Raw genomic sequence first — 17,872 nt, forward strand, 5'->3', positions numbered from 1 at the left:
TATTTTTGGCAAGTGTAAGGGTCTTTTCACACCAAAAGTGACATTAATAAGTGCCTCTGACTCTGTACTTATTCTCAATTCCTCTCAACATGGGAACAGTAAAGATGTCAGTGAATAAATGCCAAAACAAAGGAACTTGTATTACTTATTTAAAACAATATCTCAGATATTTTGTTGCAAATGTAAAAGTAATGTGTTACTTTACTAGTTACTTGAAAAAAGTAATCTGATTACGCAACTTGCGTTACTTATTTGAAAAAATATATGATGTTTTATTGGAAATTGAAAAGTAATGCATTACTTTATTGGTTACTTGAAAAAGTAATCTGATTACGCAACTTGCATTACTTATTTGAAAAAATATCTCAGATATTTCATTGGAAATTTATTAATAATGCGGTACTTTAATAGTTACTTGAAAAAGTAACTTGCGTTACTTATTTAAAAAATCTCAAATACTTCATTGAAAATGTAAAAGTAATGCGTTACACAACTTGCGTTACTTATTGGAAAAAGTATCTAAGATATTTCATCGGAAATTTAAAAGTAATGCATTACTTTACTAGTTACTTGAAAAAGTAATCTGATTACACAACTTGCGTTGCTTATTTGAAAAAAATATCAGATATTTTGTAGGAAATGTAAAAGTAATGCATTACTTTACTAGTTACTTGAAAAAAGTAATCTTATTACGCAACTTGCGTTACTTATTGGAAAAAAATATCAGATATTTCGTAGGAAATTTAAAAGTAATGCATTACTTTACTAGTTACTTGAAAAAAGTAATCTGATTACGCAACTTGCGTTACTTATTGGAAAAAGTATCTAAGATATTTCATCGGAAATTTAAAAGTAATGCATTACTTTACTAGTTACTTGGAAAAAGTAATCTGATTATGCAACTTGCGTTACTTATTTGAAAAAAATATCAGATATCTTGTAGGAAATGTAAAAGTAATGCATTACTTTACTATGTAAAAGTAATCCGTTACTTTACTAGTTACTTGAAAAAAAGTAATCTGATTACGCAACTTGCGTTACTTATTTAAAAAATCTCAAATATTTTATTGAAATTGTAAAAGTAATGCATTACTTTAATAGTTACTTGAAAAAAGTAATCTGATTATGCAACTTTTGTTACTTATTTGAAAAAGTATCTCAGATATTTAGTTGGAAATGCAAAAGTAATGCGTTACTTTACTAGTTACTCGTAAAAAGTAATCTGATTACGTAACTTGCTTTACTTATATGAAAAAGTATGTCAGATATTTTGTAGGAAATTTAAAAGTAATGCATTACTTTACTAATTACTTGAAAAAAGTAATCTGATTACAGAACCTGCGTTACTTATTTGAAAAAGTATCTCAGATATTTTGTAGGAAATTTAAAAGTAATGTGTTACTTTACTATTTACTTGAAAAAAGTAATCTGATTACAGAAACTGCGTTACTTTAAAAAAATTATATTTGATTGGAAATGTAAAAATAATGCGTTAATTAACTAGTTACTTATAAAAGTAATCTGATTACAGGACCTGCGTTACTTTTAAAAAATATATGATATTTTGTTGGAAATGTAAAATTAATGCGTTATTTTACTAGTTATTTGAAAAAAGTAATCTGATTACACAACTTGCGTTACTTATTTAAAAAAGGCCTGTGCAAGGTATTTTAGAGTCCAATTATTCAACCATTTTTTTCAGACTGAGATGAAGGATTTTTGGTTTTCGCAATGAGAAATCTTTGTCTTCTGTAACTTGTAGATGTATCACCATCACACTTACTGAAGGCATAGGAATCAGTTTTGGAGGCAAACCTGTAAAACATCAGTTTATAAGTAACACACAGAACACCCTATCTTAAAACTGGCAAAAACACCTTAGCAATGTGGTGAACACTGTAGAAACTGCATATCAGCATGCTAAATAAGGTAAATGCATTATAATGTAAGAAAACTGCACACAACATCTTCAATCATGGTTATGACTTTTGCAAGGACCACTCAAATTTTCATCAGAAAATGTAAAAATCATTGCATTACTTCCCCTCTAATGAACAAAAACAGCTAAACCACATTCGCACATATTGTGTGTGTGCATGCAAAGCATGTTATCTATTCAAATGTACATCTATTTCCAATGGAGAATCCCAGAAATTTCTTCACTTGAACCAAACAAAAACTATTTTGTCTCTAGTACTGTACAGACCTACACTCTAAGTGTTTTTACCTAAGCTTCAATGTAAAATATGACACTGACACAACCATATAAATAGTTGGATTATTACAGACAGGCAACATGACACTGGAATGGGTGCTCGTGCTTTGTGTGATGGGTGATGGGACAATAGCCACTCATATGACAATAAGCCCCACTGGCTATTCATAGCTATAGTCCGCCGCTGCGTCTAAGCTGTTGTTGGCTGGAGTGTGTCTGTGGAAGTGTTTTCAGGAAGAAAAACAAACAAAAACGAAAGCTCAAGATGTGGAAACGAGAAAAAATGTGGATGATAAAACGTAAGTCAAATTTTGAATGCATGAGATGGCATTGCATGGTGGTGGAGATGGATTTATACCCACTCATTTTAGATTAAAATAAGACAACACAATTTAGTGTGGCACCAATGTAGATGTGTTTGAGGTTTATCGCTCATGTCTTGTTTTCTGTTTCAGCACCTACTGAGCACCCAAAGGAGTCAAAATACAGGCCTGTGTTGGAGGTATTCCCCTTCACAAATACACCAAACCCATTTACACCCAGCTAGTGGAAAGTCCCGTACTCTTGTCTGTTTGTGGACGAAAAAAAAAAGAGTGCTGCCAGGCAGTTGTATTGTTCAGTGATCTCAAATGGATCGCCACAACCACGTCCTTGAGCATTACAACAACCTTGAGCATTTCTGGCAAGTTTGAGAGGTAGTTTGGTTCAAAACGGCAGTGTTCGTTTCTAATGCACAATGAACACTGTTCACATCAGGGCTTGAGTATACTTTTAGGTACTTCTCAGAAATATACTTAAAATGACATTTAAGTATACTTGACTTATACTTAGAAAAAGTATATTTGAGCTATACTTGCGGTCTGAGAATCTGTGTTTTCATTGTTATGCGCTAGGGGCGCTTTTAAAAAGAATTACAAAACACAAGAAGAAACCGAAACAACAGATGCCTCCACATGTAATCTAACACAATCGTCAGACATAATAACAGCATCAAAACCATAGATATGTCAAACTGTGTAACGTTATGGAATAAAATGTCGACCCATGAAGAGGTAATAATGACTGTCAAGCTTTGGGGTGTTGACCGCATCTATGGTTTGATTATCATCAATAGTCTTTTTGTTCAAAATGTTGTTTATTTATAAAACTTACCCACATTCAAGTGTTTATAAAAAAGAATGCATGAAGCTAGAATAAAATGTTTTTGTTTACAAGCAGATACTCTGTTCTTTCTTTTGATGTTTTGTATGTTCAGATATTCATATAACAAAATATATACAAATTAATACCTAAATAGGGACATAATAGTATACTTAAAGTATGATGTAAAGTTGACTTAAAGAAAACTTACGAGTATACTCGCAGTATAAAACTACTAAACTGGTAGTTTACTGAGACTGTACTTAAAATATGCATATATATGCACTAAAATGCATAAAAAAATGAATTAGTAAACTATCAGTATATTATAAGTTCACTTTTATTATACTTGCAGTACAAACTGAAAACATAGATGTAAACTAGTTGTGTACTCAAAGTTTACTACCGTTATACTTAAAAGTATGCTTTTATACACTAGAAAGTGGGCCAATTTAGTCCTAATAAGTATTGAAATAGTACACTTAAAAGTAAACTACTAGTACACTCATATTTGTATACTTACTACATAAAGTATACTTAAATATACTTGAACCTTACTTAAGTATACTTAATAAAATAAACTTAAAGTATACTTCTTTATGGTAACGGTTACTATAGTTGATTAAAACTATTAATTAAATCTATCTATATATCTATCTATTTATCTATCTATGCATCTATTTATAAAACATTAGGCTTTTAAAACGACTTTAAACTTCAAATTATTTCAGACTGAAAATGTTCAAACTTATTTAAAACTTTAAAATATGTTTAATATTCTTTTTTATATTAATATTAACATCTGATGTCTTTTGCCTAGAGTTTAGTCCCTCAGGACCCAATGAGCAGGTTCAATCATGCTATAAACATGCTAGTAACACGCTAATCATGCTAGAATCATGCTAGGAACATACTAATCATGGTAACATGCTAGTAACATACCAATTATGCTAGAAACCTGCTAACAACATGCTAGCAACATGCTAATTATGCTATCAACATGTTATTAACTTGTTAATCATACTAGCAAAATGCTATTGACATGCTAATCATGGTAACATGCCAGTTGTGCTAGAAACCTGCTAACAACATGCTAGCAACATGCCAGTGACATGTTAAGTATGCTATCAACATGCTAGTAACATGCTAATCATGGTAGAATCATGCTACAACATGCTAGTAACTTGCAAATGATGATAACAGTATGTTAGTAACATGCAGCATGCAAGTAACATGCTAACCATGCTAGAAATGTAACTTGTCAATCATGCTAGAGACATGCTAATCATGCTAACATCATGATAGTAACATGCTATTCATGCTAGAAACATGCTAGCAACATGGTAATCCTGCTAGTAACATGATAGTAACTGCACAACATGCTAGAAACATGCTAGTAACTGACTAACCATGCTAACAATAGGCTAATAACATGCTAATCATGATAAAACCATGTTTTATCATCTGTGACTAACATGCTAGCAACATGCTGATCATGATAAAATCATTCTAACATGCTAGTAACATGCTAATCATGCTAGAATCATACTATAAATGTGCTAACAGTATGTTAGTAACTTGTTAATTATGGTAGCAACAAGCTAGTGACATGCTAATCATGCTAGCAACATGCTAGGAACATACTAATCATGGTAACATGCTAGTAACATGCCAATTGTGCTAGAAACCTGCTAACAACATGGTAGCAACAGGCTAGTGGCATGCTAATTATGCTATCAACATGCTAGTAACTTCTTATTCATACTAAAAAAAACATGCTAGTGACATAATCATGCTAACAACATGCTAGGAACATACTAATCATGGTAACATGCTATGACATGCTACTCATGCTAGAAACATGCTAGTAACATGCTATTCATGATACAAAATGCTTGTAACTGACTAATAATGTTAACAACTTGTTAGGAAACTTAGTAATCATGGTCGCACATGCTAGTAACATGCTACTCATGCTAGCAACATGCTAGTAACATGCTATTCATGATACGAAATGCTTGTAACTTACTAATCATGTTAACAACATGTTAGGCTACAATTGCATATTAGATGCAATACTTAGAATTTTAGACCTAACTTGTAAATAAAATGGACTTTAAAGTAAAAGTTTAGTTTGACATTATTATAAAGTGCACATTTTAAAAGTGTATTTATTAAGAATCAGTCATGAAAGTATCTCAGTTTAAGCACTCTTAAGTGGCCTTTTATTTTCATTAATATTATATGCAAGCACAGTTTTGACTCATTTTGACTTTTTTTTTTATTACAAAATGTACATTTTGTCCAGTATGGTGTCTAATAAAAACAACTATATTATTGACTTTAAATATATTAATAACAATATCTGTCTGATGTCTTTTGCCTAGAGTTTAGTCCCTCGGGACCCGATGAGCAGGTTCAATCTGATCCGAAGTTCCCCTAAAGACGAGTTCCCAAACCTGGACAGAAACCGCACCGTCATGGGCCGGATCCTCAACCTGCACATGTACACGAGACAGTTCAACCGGGCGACTGAAAGCGGCGTCATTTTTGACGATATCATACGCCCCGGACTTGAGGATCCGGGTGAGTTATTTGTGTGTGTGTGTGTGTGTGTGTGTGTGTGTGTGTGTGTGTGTGTGTGTATTTGTCAGTATGAAGTATCGAAATTCATTCTCATGCATCTCAAATGAACCATCAGTTCATAGAATGAGTCACAATCTCCAATGAACAGTTACAGTTATACAGCGGCAGACTGCAGAGAAACGAAACTATCTGAATGAGTGTACAGCCACTGCCCTCAAAGAGGCGAATACTGGATCAATCTGAAGACATCATTAATGTTTATTAAGTCTTTAAGGCCCACACATTAGCATACTCTTAAAAATGAGTACTTATTAAGTTAGCTTGAGAAAGACAGCTTACTGAAATGCTATTTAAACCTAATATTATTATTCTCAGCCCAGATCTTCAGACTGCTCCTCCTCCTCGAGCTTTAACTCTCCAAACTCCAAACTCAGGCCAGATCTTCAGTCTGATCTGACTCCAGTTGCTGGATCTTTTCTAACTGATCGGACTTACGGTTTTCCTAAAAATGACGATTAAAACTGGGAAAAATCCCATAGACTTGCATTGAGGGAATGTTCAACAGATCAACACTATTCAAACTCCAACTGACAAAACTCCCAGAATCCCTTGAGACTCAATCAAACTCACCTTCTATGTGCTATATTTATAACTAATTTGAACTAACTTGCTAATCATGCTAGAAACATGCTAACAACATGCTAGTAACTTGTTAATCATGCTAGAAACAGGCTATTAACACTAATCATGCTAATTATGGTAACAACAGGCTAGCAACATGTTTATCATGATAAAATCATGCTAGCAACATACTAGTAACATGCTAATCATGCTAGAATCATTCTACAACATGCTAGTAACTTGCAAATGATGCTAACAATGTGTTAGTACTATGCAGCATGCTAGTTACATGCTAAACATGCTAGAAATGTGCTAACATGTAAGTAACTTGTTAATCATGCTAACAACATGCTAGTAACTGACTAATCATGCTAACAACATGCTAGTATCATGCTGATCATGATAAAAATCACGCTACTAACATGCGTATCATGCTAGCAACATGCTAGTAACTTGCAAATGAACATGTTAATCATGCTGTAAACATGCTAGCAACATGCTAGTCATGCTAGAAACCTGCTAGTAACTTGCTATCTATCTATTTATCAAACGTTAAGCTTTTAAAACTACTTTAAACTTCAAACTATTTCAGATTGAAAACCATCAGACTTGGTTAAAACTTTAAAACTTTTAAAACTTCTTTTTTTTTTTTTACTTTCTGGTCCGGCTTTCTAATATGCTTAAAGAATATATTAATGTGACATGAATTTAATGTTGACAATTGCATGTTAGATGCAATACTTAGAATTTTAGACCTAACTGAATGAAATAAAATGTACTTTAAAGTAAAACTTTAATTTGACATTATTATAAAGGGCACATTTTAAAAGTGTATTTATTAAGAATCAGCCATGAAAGTATCTTAGTTTAAGCACTCTTAAGTGGCCTTTTATTTTCATTAATATTATATGCAAGTACAGTTTTTAAAAATATACTTTGAAGATTTACATGCACAGTCAGTACAACTAGTTGCACTTGTTTGTTTACAAGGGACTAGATCTATTCAGGTTTGAAGTTGTACTTTCCCTCTGGGGGCATTTGGTAACAAAATTGCCTTAAGTCCTGGTTTCAATATATCTGTGGACCCCTGGGGTTCTGTGAAGGTACTACAAGTGCTCCATTGACATTTGAATATTGTGTTTAAGTTACACATTTTTGCTATACCAAGTCTGAGAAAGAAAAATTTGTGAATTCACTTTTTGATGAACTTTTTGTCAAGAGCCACACCTTTCTCTCAGAATAAGCAATCAAAATATGCTAATATCTAGTCATTGTCTGACTTCGTCTGACAGGTCAGTCCACAGGAATAAAAGCAGTGGGCTGTTTAGCAGGAGATGCTCAGTCTTATATCCTGTTCTGTGACTTCTTTGATCGCATTATTGAGTCTTACCACGGATACAAGGTCACCAGTGATGCTGTTCAAGAGAGCGACTTCAATTATGACAACCTGAAGGTAAGAAAAAGTTCTTTTCACGACGCGTCATCAATCGGCCATATTGGTGGCACCGAACAAACTTGGATATTTAGCCGATTATTGCTGCTGAAAAATGGTCAATTATTGTCATGTTTTGGGCTGGACTAACTGCTAGAACCTGGAAAAAACACTGCAATCCATGCTGTTGTTTACATCTGAGTATCACCAATATGGCCGCTCATCTGGGTAACTGACCAAACCCTGATGTAAGTGCAAACCCTCTATAACTATAGACAACACCTCACATCAACAATCAGATTAAATGGAGACCAAATGGAAATATTGGTGACGTTTCACCTGAAAAATGATAGTAACATGTTAATCATGCTAGCAACATGCTAGTAGCTTGATAATCATGCTAGAAACACACTAGCAACTAGTTAGTCAGACTATAAGCATGTTAGAAACATGCTAGCAACTTGCTAATCATGCTAGAAACGTTAGAAACGTGCTAACAACATGCTAGTCAGCCTAGAAACATGTTAGCATCTTGCTAATCATGCTAGAAACATGCTCAAAATATGCTAGCAACTTGCTTGCTAATCATGCTAGAAACATGCTCAAAATATGCTAGCAACTTGCTTGCTAATCATGCTAGAAACATGTTAGAAATGCTAATAATGCAAGTAACGTTAATTATGAAAGAAACATGCTAGCAACAGTCTGACAACATGCTAATCATGCTAGAAACTTGCTAATGACATGCTATTAGCTTGTTAATCACGCTAGAAACATACTAGTAACTTGTCAATCATGCTAATGTAATGCTAGCAACTTGCTAATCATGTTAGAAACATGCTAGAAATGTGCTAATCATGCTAGAAACGTTAGAAACGTGCTAGCAACATGCTAGTCAGCCTAGAAACATGCTAGCATCTTGCTAATCATGGTAGAAACATGCTCACAATATGCTAGCCACTTGCTTGGCTAATCATGCTAGAAACATGCAAATAACATGCAAGAAACATTATAGCAACTTGCTAATGAAATGCTAATGTCATGCTAGTAACTTGCTAATCATGTAAGAAACATGCTAGCAACTTGTTCATCATGTTAGAGACATGCTAGCAATTTGTCAATCATGCTAGAAACATGTTAGAAACATGCTAGCAACATGCTAGTCAGCCTAGAAATATGTTAACAACTTACCTAATCATGATAGAAACATGATAGAAACATGTTGCTATGATAGAAACAATGCTTGCTACTTGCAAATCATGATAGAAAAATGCTAATTGCATGATAGTAACTTGCTAATCATGCTAGAAAAATGTCAATAACATGCTAATCATGCTAAAAACATGCTAGAAATTAGCTAATGATGCAAATATGACATGTTAATTATGTAAGAAACATGGCAACGACAGGCTAACAACTTGCTAATCATGCTAGAAACATGCTGGAGACATGCTAGCAACTTGCTAATCATGTTGGAAACGTGCTAGCAACTTACTAATCATGATAGAAACATGTTAGAAACGTGTTCGCAACTTGTTAATATTGTTAGAAACATCTTAGCAACTTACTTATGTTAGAAACATGCTAGTAACTTGTTTATAATGCTGGAAACATGCCAATAACATGCTAATAATACTAGAAACATGCTAGCAACTTGCTAATTACGCAAGTAACATGTTAATTATGTAAGAAACATGGTAGCAACAGGCTAACAACTTGCTTATCATGCTAGAAACGTGCTAACATCTTGCTAATCATGTTAGAAACTAGCTAATGACATGCTAGTAACTTGTTACTCATGCTAGAAACATACTAAACATGCTAGACAAATGTTAGAAACATGCTAACTACATTATAATCATGCTAGCAACATGCTAATCTATCTATATAAAGTTCAAAACTTTAAGCTGCTCTAAACTTTCAAAGCAGGCTTTCTCAAGCCAACCTAAAGTTTGTCTTGACAAGCTTTTTTATCTAGTTAGGATCTGTGATTATTATATAGTCATGAGAGCTGTAGACCAGTGCTAAATCTGTGGTAACATGGTATAGATGTGTGAAATGTGTGTTTATGTGCGTAGGGTGGTGATGACTTTGACCAGGCATATGCTTTGAGTTGTGAGGTGACTGCAGTCCGCAGCATTGAGGATTTCTCCTTCCCCACGCACTGCAGCAGAGGAGAGCGCAGACAGCTCCACACACTGGCCAAAACAGGTACTACAGTTGATCATGAGTCTAAGTAGATGGATATACAGTATTTTATGCTAATAGAACTTGTTTTGTAGTTTTAGAGCAGCTGGGTGAGGACCTGCCAGGAAAGCTTTACTCCATAGATGAGCTCAGCCATGAGAGTGAAGACCGCAAGGCTGTGATGGACTCCCCACCATTGTCTTTGATAAAGATCGGTGTGGCTCGTGACTGGCCTGATTCTCGGGCACTGTGGTTGGTTAATTTATGAGTTCATAATTTATGTTTGTACATGCTTGCTTCAAAGCAATTACAGTGTGTGTTTTTGCCTTGCGATCAGGTTAAGTAAGGACGGGACCCTGGCTATTTGGGTGAACATGGAAGACCATCTGAAACTGGTGTCTTATAGAAGTGATGCCTGCTTGCAAGATGCGTTTAAATCTATCTGCGTCAATGTGCTGAAGGTTAGTTTTGATTTACATCTGCAAGACATCTGCAAGATGTAGTTTGCTCATCTGCAATACATATTTTGGATGTTTCCTATTGGATGTCAAATTGATGTCTATTATATGTCTTTAAGATGTTTATGATTTAGAATGTAAGTAAAACTGACATCTTACAACCATCTGCCAGACGTTTGTACACAGGAGATGCTTTCCAGATCAAGAGATCTTTAACAGACTTCTTGCAGACATATGTGTGCTATCTGGGCTCTGATAGCACACATACCCAGATAGCACACATACGTCTTCAAGGTGTCTGTTAAAGATCTCTTGATCTGAAAAGCATCTGCTGTGTACAAACATCTGGCAGACGTCTGTAAGATGTCAGTTGTACATACATTCTAAATCATAAACATCTTAAAGACATCTAATAGACGTCAATTTGACAACTGACACGAAATGTCTAATTGAAATATTGCAGATGACAAACTACGTCTTGCAGATGTCTTCCAGATGTCTTCCAGATGTAAATACAGATGTCAAATAAACGTCTCTGAGATGCACGTGTGCTATCAGGGTACATTTCGGAGATGTTTATTTGACATCTGCAAGACATAGTTTGCTCATCTGCTATCAGATGTCAAACTGATGTCTATTAGAGGTCTTTAAGATGTTTATGAATTAGAATGCATGTAAAATTGACATCTTACAGACGTCTGCCAGACGTTTGTACACAGCCGATGCTTTCCAGATCAAGAGATCTTTAACAGACATCTTGCAGATGTTCGTGTGCTGTCTGGGCTGATATGTTTTCACTAAGAAGAAAAAAGGTCCTAATATTGAGCCCTGAGGCATGCCATAAATATATATTATACATGGTCTATTCTGCTCATACCAATGATCTAAAACATGTTTGTTTTTTAGCTGGAGACACTTTATAAGAAAGTGAGACATCCGTTTATCTGGAAGCCTCACTTGGGTTGGGTGGTCAGCTCTCCTGCAGAGGTTGGCACAGGCCTGAAGGCAAGCGTCACAGTAAGACTGCTGTATGTCGCCGAGAACAAACGCCTGGATGACATCCTGGACAGACTACGACTTCAGATGGAAGCAACTAGTATGGCAAATGTCATAAGATTTGGAGTGTAAAATCATGCATGACATCAACCATAGACTAACATGCATCCGAATATGCATTGCAGAATCTGCAAAATGTTCATTATTTTAGCAAAATAAGAGGGATCATACAAAATGATAGGTGAAAGCAGAGTGAGAGAGTATGCGATTTTAGACACAGCTTTATTTTTCTTCTGCTATGGAAGTCTATGGCACATATAAAAAATTTGAATAAGAAATTTGGGACACTGATTGGGAAAGGTCTCAACTTTCCTGGTGGCAATTTTGCGGTCTCTCCTAAGTTTTCTAGTGCCACAGACAGTCCAAATTTTTACTTCTACTAAAATAGTCTACTGAGTTAAATGCACCTATGGGCTCCCACCATTTTAATTTCTTCAAAACCTATAATTTTTTATATTCCTTCTACACATTTAATGCAACATTAAGCAAATCCTGCTCACACCAAGTTTGTTAATCACGGCCTCAAAAAGGAGATGGCAAGGACAAATGGACCGCAAAACCAGTCTGAAGTAGCAAAGGGGTATTTGTAGCAATAGCCAGAAATATATTGTATGGGTCAAAATGACCAATTTTTCTTTAATGACAAAAATCATTAAGATATAAAGTGAAGATCATGTTCCATGAAGATATTCTGTAAAATTTCTACCATATCAAAACTTATATTTTGATTAGTAATATGCATTGCTAAGAACTTCATTTGGATAAATTTAAAGGTGATTTTCTCAATATTTAGATTTTTTTGCACCCTCAGATTTTAGATTTTTAAATAGCCCTATCCTAACAAAACTACAAATCACTGGAAAGCTTATTTCAGCTTTCAGATGATGTATAAATATGACTGGTTTTGTGGCCCAGGGTCACGCAATAATTACATTGTAGCTGCCACTGCTATTTTTTCAAGATTGATCTATTTTGTTCCTGAATGGAAACTTTAGTTGCTACACTAAGCAAACTTCAATTGTTTTTTATTTATTTGTATTTAATGTGCAGGCTGTCCAGACATCTACAAAATCAGCAACCTGCAGACCATTGGTTTTAATGAAGTCGAGCTGACCCAGATAGTCGTGGATGGGGTCAAACTTCTCATCCGAATGGAGAAAAGACTGGAAAACAACGGTGGCATTGATGACCTGGTTCCTGCTCAGAAGTGAAGCAGCCATCAGGAGGCTTTTTGGTTCATGAGAACTGAAGTATTGCTCTGGAGAAACGTCTTTTGTTCTGATCAACACTATGATGAAAAAGGGACTTTGCAAAAAGTTTATGTTCATCAAACGTTTTTGATGCAAGTTGATTATTGAATCTCACAAACCTTGAATTGCATAAAGAATTATATTTAACTCTACACTCTTAAAAATAAAGGTGCTTTAAAAGATTCTTCAGTGATGCCATAGAAGAACCATTCAATCAAAAAAACATCACTTTCTTACCTTTTTGTAATCTGAAGAACCTTCTTTCGCCACAAAGAACCTTTTGTGAAACAGTTGTTAAAGGTTCTTTATGGAACCATTTAGACAAAAAAAGTTCTATGGCACCGTGAAGCCCTTTATTTATAAGAGTGTACTATAAGAGTAGCCTATTTTAGGTCCATCACACACACATTTTCTTGAAAATGTCACAATACAGGCTTAATTTTCTTTCATATTTATTATCTTTTTTCAATTTGGGGCTGAAACATAACATGGGCGTTTTGGATTTTCATTGCAGACTTAAAGGTGAGACACTGCAGGTGAATAGGGTAAAAAACAAAAACAAAAAAACTAATAGTTATCACCTTACTTTCCCAGTTGATTGATTGCATTGATAAATGCAAACATTTTTTCTATTACAAATTTTCTAAAATGTTAGGTTTAAATATGCAAATGAGGCATTATTTAATGAAATATGCGCTACTTTGCATACATTTCTAGTACGAAAATTTAAACACTGGATGAAGTCAGTTTCAAAAATGTTTTTTTTCAGAGGGAATTTTGTGTATCTCATTTCATCACACCATAATTCAGAAAATACTTAGAACAGGCAGAAATCTATATGTTTTTTACCATTTTTTTTAGAATAAAATGTATAAAATGAAGCAAATGATATATGAACAAATCCCTCTGTAAAAACCTTCAGGATATAGACAGGAATAAAAATGTAAAGTTTGGTGTGTGTAAGTGCTACTGAAGTGGAGATTTATGGCTCGGTGTAGGAGAAAACAGCCTTTAAAAATATGTATTGTAATTGAAATCTATTGACACAAATAGATAAAGTGCTATCAAAGAAAGACTTAACAGTGTCTTTTTGGATGATTTCTTTCCACTAGTCTGAAAAAACACTTTATGAAACACCGAAAAAACTTGATAGGTGCATTAAAAAAACAGCGTTTTTGCCTGCAGTGTCTCCCCTATCAGTCAGCAGTATTTACTATATCCTAAGCATATATGATAATCTGTGAAACTGAATGTAACGTTATCAAGAATAACCAAAATACTTGATGTAACGATTGCAAAGAGATATGCGACGTACTTGAAAAAAGGACACAAAGCATTTTAGTTCAAAGACTCATTTCAAGTAAGCTTTAATGTGCTCCAGTGGGACTGAACCACAGTGGCCCAAGGGATTTTCCGCAGAAATGTACAGTACTATGTCCAGAGAATAAATGGGAAGAGTGTGTGGAAGGATGAAATGTGTTGAAGAGTTTAATTGCATTTTTTGGAGATCCTCAGCCTTCGGCTTGCTTCCCATCTAAACAGTTTCATCCGTATAGCCATAAAAAAAAAAAAGAAAACCAGAAAAGCCTGTCCTGGAAATAACGTACCGTCACAAAATGAAACATCACAGTTGACATTCGAACATTCAACGCCTCTCTCAGAGCTTTAATCACAGCTTTACCCTTTAACATCTTTAGTCCCTAATGCTTTTTCTCAAACGGCGCAAACTTGACCTCGTCTTCCCTTAAAAGTGTGCACTCACAACCTCTTTAATCAGCATTACAGTAATACAACATAGACAGCATTGCACATTTAACCTTCGATACTTCAGTATAAAAGAACTAGTAGAAAGTACCAGTACGAGTGGTTGTAATCCATCATCTTCATCATCATCATCATCATCACTTATTACAAAACAAATGACGTATTACAAAAAAAAGTCATGCATTCTCCAGATGAAACTCTACAGTTAATAAAACAAGGAAGGCATAAAATGGCTTAATAAATAAATTTCTTGGAGTTATATGAACTGGCCACTCCTGCTCCGAGCAAACTACGTTAGTCTCAGTGTAACTTCTGTATGGAATGTTAATGCCGACGTTCGTTTACTAATTTCTAGCCGATTTGTACATCCAAACCATCTGCATTTGGGAAACACACTGCTTGCTCTACGAAACACTTACTTACTTTGTTAATTCTGATGTCATGATCACAAGTCTCTGAATTAAAAGGATAATTCATCCAAAATGAAAGTTCAGTCTGTATTTACTTGCCCTCGTGCCCTTCCAACGTATTTTGGATTGTTACACCAAGTGTAACGTATGGCTATTGCACACTAGATGCATTGTGTAGACTATTATAATGGTGTTTTCTCATTTTTAGAGGTTAATAGTCAGAAAAAAGTTGCATAATTCCTTAAAATGTTCAGAAAGTGAGCACATGAGGGTGAGAAAATAACAGAACTTCCATGGTGCACTCTTAAAAATAAAGGTGCTTCACGATGCCATAGAAGGACCTGTGGGACGCTTGGCGCTCTTTTATTCATTGTCCGTTTTCTTTATCAAATTTTTTAGTACCCATCATAAATGATATAAGCTCAAGAATCGGCTCATGAAATCGGACATTGCGTTACTATAGAAATTGTATTTTCAAATGTTTTGGCGGTCTCCTCCCCCTTGGTATGTTTGAGTTAGTGTAATATATTATATATCCTGCTGCCAACAGGTGGCACTATGATACTATCTGAATATTGGCCTTTAGGTGTCTTCTAAGATTGGGCATTGTATGCCTGAGTTATAGCAACTTCCTGTTTCATGGCGAACATCGAAATTTGCCCTCCGACGAAAACTCTAGATCTTCGCAATTTAACGTCACAAAGGGCTTTGGATTACACTCACAAAATTTGGCGTTGGTCGGAATAAATCTCTAGGAGGAGTTCGTTCAAGTACGACGCCTGAAAATGGCAAAAATGATACATTTGCTGAGAAAATTAATAATAACCAACTTCCTGTTGGGTTTCGGATTTTGCTCCAAGAGGCTTTTTTGTAGGTATTGGTGTGTTACATGCGTGTAGCGATTTTCGTGCATGTACGTGAATCGTAGCCGAAAGCGCACACCGCTGAACGTGTAAAGGTGGCGCTATCGAGCCATTTTGCCACACCCACTTCTGAAACCCTTATCAGATGTAAATTTTTGCCAGGTCTGATGTGTGTGCAAAGTTTCATGAGTTTTCAGTCATGTTTAGGCCCTCAAAAATGCGATTGATTTTGGAGAATGTTTCATTTCACCATCGGTGCTCGGGCCCTAGTTACGGTCTTTTAGATTCTAAATTATTATTTTGTAATAGAAGTAAAATTGACAGGGAAATTTAGACGTGTGTAATAGAAAAATGCATTAAAAAAAATTCTATGGAGTTGCACCTGGTGGCTGTTTGTGGTAAAACGCCCTAAATAAACTATTACAGGAACCATTTTTTTAATATCAACTTCAAATTCGGAACATAACTTTTTTAGACATAAGGCTTCAATTTGATATCAAATTTAGGGTAAAACCTGTTATGGTAAAAATTTGACAAAATAAAATAAAAATGGTACAGTGAATTTTCGTTACAGTCAATTTAAACTTCTATAACTTATTGATACTGTATGTTTTTGAAAAACAATTCTCTTCTATATTCCAAAGTGTTCATGAATTACAACAAATTAAGTTTTAGCTTAGGTTAACATCTGAAGAATTATCTTTAGATTATAAAAGCTCAAAAAGAGATGGGTCTATGAAAAACCTTTGACTGAATGGTTCGTTGTGGAGCCAAAAATGGTTCTTCTATGGCATCGCTGTGAAGAACCCTTTAAAGCATCGTTATTTTTTTTAAGAGTGTGGGATCAACTTTCCCTTTAAAACAAATGTTGATAAGTTATTAAAGAACTGTTAAAACTGAGTGGTGTCAAAAACTAAAAAACTAAAAAAGAAACACAAGGAAAGAAAGCAACTAAACAAGTATGACACATTGAACATAATATTTCTGTACAGAGCTCAATAGTGACTATACAACACCTCCACATAAGTAGGCTGAAAGTCTTGTATTATACAACTCTATCATCAATTCAATACAACAAAAACATTCTATATCTTAACTGTACATGTGGAAAAAGTCTGTTTAAGTCGATAACTGGCTCGACAGATCTCTGTCCCGCCGACCCTGAAAGGGTTTGGATATTATTGCAAGATGGTTGTTGTAACCAGGCGTATATGAGAGAGCTCATGAAGATCAGGCTAGGGCGTTTTTTTTTTTCTCGTTTCGTTTCTCTTTTTGCATTCATATTTTTTTCTCCACTACACATTACAGCAGTAGCTTACAGAAGCAGTAACTCAAAATGGTGCTCGAACTTCCTGGTGAGATTCCTTTCTCTTTTTTTTAGTGTTATGTATACTTTCGAACCCTTTGCTTACAGCTTGAGCTCATTGGCAATTTTCGAAGCGATGTTCTTGAAGGCGATGGACGTCCCCGAGATGCGTTTGAAGCGCACGCCGTTGAGCGACAGCCGGGGCAGTTTGCACACCTCCATCTCCCACTGGACGAGACTGTCTTGGCGCGCGTCGCCGTGCACGCAGAAGAGCAAGAAGCGCTCGCGCTGCTCATAGTCGCAGTTGTTGGCGTCCAGCACCTTGCGGATTTCTCTCATCATGTCTCCCGGCTCCATGGACGAGGTGGTCTTCATACTCCAGGTGAACCGCAGCGATCTGGGCTTCGAGTCACGGCCTTCCTCCTTGGGTTCTCCGGATCCGCTCCTGACGACAAACACAGAAGAGTTCAGAACGTCAGATTGATTCTCATCTCAGGTTAAAATAGTCAGAAGAGTTCTTCAGATCTGGGTTTTGTAAAGTTACACCAAGGATAACAACTGTAACCAAAAAAAATGTCAAGACA

General features: G+C 35.2%; 2 protein-coding genes across 3 annotated transcripts in view; one reads left to right on the forward strand and one right to left on the reverse strand.

The window, feature by feature from the left end:
- Positions 1-2,421: 2,421 nt before the first annotated feature.
- Positions 2,422-13,585, forward strand: LOC141338306 (creatine kinase B-type). The gene is made up of 9 exons (XM_073843842.1): positions 2,422-2,514; positions 2,671-2,717; positions 5,743-5,941; positions 7,855-8,015; positions 10,073-10,205; positions 10,277-10,433; positions 10,519-10,642; positions 11,546-11,735; positions 12,746-13,585. The coding sequence occupies exons 1-9, from the start codon at positions 2,481-2,483 to the stop codon at positions 12,904-12,906; spliced, it is 1,206 nt and encodes a 401-aa protein (XP_073699943.1). The 5' UTR covers positions 2,422-2,480; the 3' UTR covers positions 12,907-13,585.
- Positions 13,586-13,766: 181 nt separating this feature from the next.
- The window catches only part of mark1 (MAP/microtubule affinity-regulating kinase 1), a 68,139-nt gene continuing 64,033 nt past the window's right edge, over positions 13,767-17,872 (reverse strand). Inside the window, exon 18 of one of the 2 annotated variants that reach the window (XM_073843840.1) lies at positions 13,767-17,733. In XM_073843840.1, coding sequence (XP_073699941.1) covers positions 17,391-17,733 — 343 coding nt within the window. In that variant the 3' untranslated portion in view covers positions 13,767-17,390. The remainder of the gene's footprint in view (positions 17,734-17,872) is intronic. The other variant, XM_073843841.1, reaches the window with a different exon arrangement.

The sequence above is a fragment of the Garra rufa genome, chromosome 7, assembly GCF_049309525.1.
Source record: "Garra rufa chromosome 7, GarRuf1.0, whole genome shotgun sequence".
In the NCBI taxonomy this organism is placed as follows: domain Eukaryota; kingdom Metazoa; phylum Chordata; class Actinopteri; order Cypriniformes; family Cyprinidae; genus Garra; species Garra rufa.

Bases quoted from the DNA above. Each gene is read 5' to 3' on its own strand.
- LOC141338306 (XM_073843842.1), top strand. From the start codon at position 2,481: ATGTGGAAACGAGAAAAAATGTGGATGATAAAAC. The intron at 2,515-2,670 runs GTAAGTCAAATT...TTTCTGTTTCAG, and splicing joins AAAAATGTGGATGATAAAAC to CACCTACTGAGCACCCAAAG. The intron at 2,718-5,742 runs GTATTCCCCTTC...TCTTTTGCCTAG, and splicing joins AATACAGGCCTGTGTTGGAG to AGTTTAGTCCCTCGGGACCC.